Raw genomic sequence first — 6,000 nt, forward strand, 5'->3', positions numbered from 1 at the left:
GGCTCTGAATGGAGAGGAAGCGGATCCCGTCAGGGCCAAGGAGGAGGTCCCGGAGACCGCGCAACTTTGTCAGAAGCGAACCGGCCGCTTCGCTCTGCTGACTTACCTTCTGCACCTGATCATGGTTGAGCTCCGTGAAGAAGTAGGCGAGCAGATGCGAGGCAATCATCCTGCCGCGGCCAGACGGCGCCGACTTGGGAAACCGGGGCGCGAGCGCTTGCGGGGGAGGCTGGCGGGCGGTCCGACCGCTTTGTACCTAGGCTCGGCGGCCCGACGGAACGCAGGGAGTCCACTAAGAACGCTAACGGCGATGGCGCGCCTGGCTGGGGGGCCCCGGCTCTCTGGAAACAGGGTTTTCTGGAGTTAAAACTGGTAAAGGCGGCTAAGTCTCACTCCCAGGCAACGTGTCCGGCTGCCCTACGTCAAGGCGCTAACTTCAGCCACAGGGCCCTAGGGCTCAACATGGAAAGAATCGCAGCCCGGCTCCACTGGGACGATCAGACCTCTTAGACAAACACGCGCGATGCTCCCGCCCGCAGATCTTTCTAGCTGAGTGACACGGCGTTGCCCGCGGCGGCCCGGGACTCCTGCTGGAGTTTCGTGCAACAATGTGGCTTATTGAAGGGGGCTGCCGGCTCGCGGGCCGCCCGGCCAGTGACGCGCACGCGTCTATTGGCTGCGCGGAGAGGGTGTGTGCGCCCGCAGGCCGCCCGCCGCCCCGGCACAGCCAATCAGCACGCACGGCCCGCGGGCGCGGCCGCTCAGACACCCGAGCCGGCCTTCTGGGGAGGCGCGCCCGGGGCGCGGGGCGGGGCGGGGCTGGGCGCCCGAGATGGGACGTGTGTTCCGTGGCAGGAGGCTGGGACCGAAAGGCGCATGAGCCACCGCCGCGTCAGGCGCGCCTCTGGGTGGGGGGGCGCGTGATCGCGGACCCGCGATGTGAGACGACTGGAAAGACAGGTCACCGGGCCAGCACACGCCCTTGTACAGAGAGAGGGCGGTCTTCTGGATTCTCGGGACCCTGTGAGAGGCCCCTACCGCGCGCTCACATGTCTGGAGCATCCAGGTTCTCATCCATCGTGGCTCAACCTGCCAAGTGAGCCCTAGTAGCTGGTGCTTATGCTATGCTTGGCATTACCAAAGTCGGCCCACCGCCTGTGCCTTTGGAGACCCCGAGTGGGTGTGGGTGTGGGTGTGTAGAGGGACATGGAGGCTGGCAGGAATGAAACACTGACGGCAGCAGACGTGAGCTTGGGGTGAGAGGATGACAACGCTGGGTCGCGGCGGGCCCCCGCAACGGAGAGAAAATCAGCTGCCTGCCGTACAGAAGAGAGTCCCTCTCCCACAGTGCGGTGCTCTCTGCGGCGTGTACAGATCTTGTCAGACAAGTAGTAAGTGTTCATTGCCTGTCTGTCTTCCCCTCTCAGGGATGCTGGGAACAGTTGGTCACCCGCATCTGGATCCACGGTCCTCACCCAGGCAGAGTCCGGGACGCTCCGCCGTGCTGGTTTCTGGCTAGGCTCCTTAGCCCCTGTTTCTCAGTGGGTAAACGCTGGAGGGTTCCAGGGCTGCCTAATCTAGTTACACTGTCTCCCTGCACCATCCCTCCCGGCCCCATGACTGTTATATCATCTACATGCCGCTGATGACTCACAAGAGTAAATCGACAGCGAGGACCTCTCCTAGAGGTCTGGAGACTTCCTTCTCCAGCTGCCATTTGTCATCACCACCTAAGCGGTGAGCACCTGACGCGTAACATGCCCAAAGTCCCACTGAACTTTCTCTCCACATCTTTTCCTTTCCTGGTTGTCCCAGCAAACGGCAACACCATGCACCCTAAGTCATACTGGGTTCCTATGGCTCCACCCTCACAGCCAGTCAGTCCCTCAGCAAGCAGTCGATTCAACCTGTAAAACAGAGCATGTGTGCGACTTCTCTCCTACCCAAGCCGCCGGTGACTCAGCCAGAGCCAGTGCCTTGTCCTGACTTTGTGCCCTTACGTCCACTCTTATCTTCCTCCACCTCAACCCCCATAATCTCTTTTTCTTTCAGGAGTCAAAGTGAGTTGTTTAAAATATAAACCTGGGGGGTAGGGAGTGGCGAAGTAGGCATAGCAGGTAAAACCACAGCCTATAATGCCAGCATCCCATATGGGCACCGGTTTGTGTCCCAACTGTTCCATTTCCCATCCAGCTCAGCAGAGGATGGCCCAAGTGTTTGGGCCCCTGGCACCCTTGTGGGACACCTGGATGAAGCTTTTGGTCTGGCCCATCGCTGGCTGTTGCACCATCTGGGGAGCAATCCAAGCGGATGGAAGATCTCTCTCTACCTCTATCTCTGTAACTCCAACTTTCAAAATAAATAAATAAATCTTTAAAAAATAAATAAAAAGAAAATAAACTGTAAACCAGGGGCAGGCGTTTGGCAGAGCAGTGTACATCCCAGCAGTACCTGTGATCACCGCATCCCTTATCAGAGTGCCTGGTTCAAGTCCTGACTACTCTGGTTCCTGTCCAGCTTCCTACTAATGCACATGCTGGCAGGCAGCAGGCAACGGCTCACGTGTTTGGGTCCCTGACACCCACATGGGAGACCCAGGCTGAGACGCTTGGTTTCCTCCTGGCCCTGTCCTGAGTGAACCAGCAGACAAAAGGTCGCTCTCTGTCTCTTTACCTTTCAAGTAAATAAAATTAAATAAATAAACCAGGCTATGCTTTTCCCTGGCTCAAAGCCATTTGATGGCTTGCAATCTTAGAATAAAATTCCAACTCCTGACTGACCACTAAGCCTTGATGGTCCGTCCCCCGCATCGCTCTCCACCCCAGCCCATCAGACTTTCCCTGGCACACTTTCCTCAAAAATGCCAAACCCTAAGGGCCTTTGCTCTTCATTTTTCTTCACCTGGAATATTCTCCAGACTCGTCTCCACCTGATTCTTCCTCCTCATTGGGTTCCCTCATGTATCAATTTATTAGAGCGTTGGGAAGGGAGGGAGGAGAGGAATACAATTATGTTCTTAGACTTGTATCTACAAATCACATTGAATCTGTTAAGAATTAATTAAAATAAAAATGAAAATTTATTAGAGGACTTTGATCACTTTATCTCGAGTAGTTGCCCCAGTCACTATCACTTGAGCCTGATTGATTTCTCATTTGTTGTCTGTATCCCGTGTTCTTTCTCTCCTCATTAGACTGTGAGCTACAAGACACAGACACAGGTCTGTATCTATGATGTCCCTCATATTTGCAGTGTCTAGAATGGCACCTGTCACATGGTAGGCATGCAATAAACTTTAATTACATATATTAGTAGAATAAATCTTAGAGATAATTTTGTTCACAATTCATATAACAATATAAAGAAAGTATAGGGGCCGGAATTGTGATGTAGTGGGTAAAGTCATAGCCTGTAACACCAGCATCCCATATAGGTGCCAGTTCAAGTCTCAGCTGCTCCACTCTGGTCCAGCTCCCTGATAATGCACCTGGGAAAGCAGTGGATGATGACCCCTGCACCCATGTGGGAGGCCCAGAAGAAGCTCCTGGCTCCTGGATTTGGCCATTAGGGAGTGAGCGAGCAGATAGGAGATCTCTCTTTCTTTGTTTCTCCCTCTCTCTCTAACTCTGCCTTTCAAATAATCTTTTTTTTAAAAAAAGTACAGATACTTTTACATAGTAATCCCCCTACTCTCTATATTCTTCAGTTCACATACCTCAATATCTCTCATATGACTGCAACAGCCTCATACTGGGACTTCTCCCTTTAGTTACACATTATAAACATATAGTCTTAGGTATCCAAAAAGATTCCTAAAGGGGCTGGCGCTGTGGCTTAGCAGGTAAAGCCACTGACTGCAGTGCTGCAATCCCATATGGGCACCAGTTTGAGTCCCAGCTGCTCCACTTCTGATCCAGCTCTCTGCTGTGGCCTAGGAAAGCAGTGGAAGATGGTCCAAGTCCTTGGGCCCCTGCACCTATGTGGGAGACCTGGAAGAAACTCCTGGCTCCTGGCTTTGGATCGGCTCATCTCTGGCTGTTGCAGCCATTTGGGAAGTAATCCAGGGGATGGAAGACTGATCTCCCTCTCTCTCTCTCTCTCTCTCTCTCTCTCTCTGCTTCTCTGTAACTCTGCCTTTCAAATAAATAAATAAACCTTAAAAAAAATCCTAAAGCAGGCAATGATGTGATCAGATTTGCTTTTTTGTTTGTTTAAGATTTATTTTATATATTTATTTGAAAGGCACAACAGCCAGGTCTGGACCAGGCCAAAGCCTGGAGTCAGGAAGTCCATCAGGGTCTCCCACATGGCTGGCGGGGATTCAAGCAGTTGGGTCATCATCTACTACCTGCTAATGCAGGTGCATTAGCAGGAAGCTGGGCCAGAGCGTGGTGTAGCTGAGACTCCAGCCAGCACTCCAATGTGGGATGCAGACATCACAAGTGGCTATGTCACAAAGCCCACCCCCAGATTTGCTTTTTTTAGGGCAAAGACACCCCTCCATACAGACTAAGGAAAAAGGATATCAGAGAAGAGGCCGAAGCTACAAGATTAGCGCCTGAGCCAAGATGAGAGTGGGCCATAGCGTTGTACTATGTTTAGATGTTAGGTTTGAGGTAGCATTTATGGCTTTGGCTGGGGGTGAGGAATGAAAAGGAGGTTGTCTGATGCCTAGAAACACTTGGGGACACATTGGCCCAGTGCTGCAAACTCCAATATCCCTAGGCAGATGGGACCAAAGCTAGTTGTGTCAGGTCAACTATGATCCTCTCAGCACACACTGATTTTAATGTCTCTTGTCCATGTCCCTCTCTGGCCCCACGTCACGTGCACCAGATAATAACCACGAGCTGCTATGGGCACATGAACCTCCTAGGAAGCTCCCAGTAATCCTGGCAGGTGGTGGGAATAGGCATGGCTACAAGCCCCAATTTGTACACGGCAGACTAAGGGGGTGTTACCCACACAAGGCTGAGACTTGTGTGTTCAGCTTTTCTGGTTCCATACTCCATACCTAGAGTTATCACATGCCAATTGCCGATTCTCAGACACCTCTCTCTCTCTCTCTCTCTCTCTCTCTCTCCACACACACACACACATACACATACACGCACAGGTTGAAGAGCAATAATAATAATAGCCAGGTAATTTACACTCCACAGCTGCAAAAGAGAAATCTATCAATAATCATTTATTAAATCCTTATAAGGTTTAGAACACTGCCCCCCGTGCAATGAGAAATACAAAAAGAAACACAAGATATGGTTTTTGCCCCTGAGGGGATTAACTGTTTAGTCTGAAACATAAAACTAACTCATAAAACCAGTACTACGGAATAGGAAAGTCTGTAGTTAACAACCAGCACTGCTATGTATTTACGGGCAATGGGGTTTCAGGGCACGAGAGTCAGAGTGAGCAGGAACGGACAGCTGGATGTGTGTGCCAGCTCCCTGACTGTAGGCCAGGGTGGCGCTGGCCTCGCCCCATGCAGGACTGACCTGAGCATGGCCACCGGGCTTTAGGGAGCTATCCTGGGGAGAGACCACTTTCCCAGCAGACCTCCATCTGTCAAATACCCCTTTTCTAATTAAGATCGATCAAGTCCGCAGCACATTACAACTGATGAGATTATATAGAGAATTTCAAGACTGAGAGTGGACTTGTCCTGAATTTAAATACGGCAGATTACATCCTGTTACCTTTAATACTGGGCCTCTCTTATGTTTCACAGTCCAATTATAGTGCATGAATCCAAGGGATTGGAGGGAGGGCACTGAAAAGTTAAAATGTCCATGAAAATGGAAGACCCAAGGATACATAGCAACCCCATTTTATCCATCAGGGTGGTAAACAGAATCCATTCAAGCTAGTTTAAGCAGAAGAGGTGTTCATTGAAGAATATTAAGTTATTTTCAGGATCTCTAACAGGACCAGAGAATCTGACCCAGTGGCCAGCCAGCCAGAATGGTGCCCAAGTTATATCATCAAACTCTGCCAGTG

At 51.2% G+C, this 6,000-nt stretch overlaps 1 protein-coding gene across 2 annotated transcripts in view; it reads right to left on the reverse strand.

Annotated features, from left to right (window-relative positions):
- Nucleotides 1-668, reverse strand: part of HK2 (hexokinase 2) — a 61,353-nt gene extending 60,685 nt beyond the window's left edge. Inside the window, exon 1 of one of the 2 annotated variants that reach the window (XM_002709709.5) lies at nucleotides 107-668. In XM_002709709.5, coding sequence (XP_002709755.1) covers nucleotides 107-169 — 63 coding nt within the window. In that variant the 5' untranslated portion in view covers nucleotides 170-668. The remainder of the gene's footprint in view (nucleotides 1-106) is intronic. The other variant, XM_070068862.1, reaches the window with a different exon arrangement.
- Between the last annotated feature and the right edge of the window lie 5,332 nt (nucleotides 669-6,000).

Source organism: Oryctolagus cuniculus, chromosome 2 (genome assembly GCF_964237555.1).
Source record: "Oryctolagus cuniculus chromosome 2, mOryCun1.1, whole genome shotgun sequence".
In the NCBI taxonomy this organism is placed as follows: Eukaryota; Metazoa; Chordata; class Mammalia; order Lagomorpha; family Leporidae; genus Oryctolagus; species Oryctolagus cuniculus.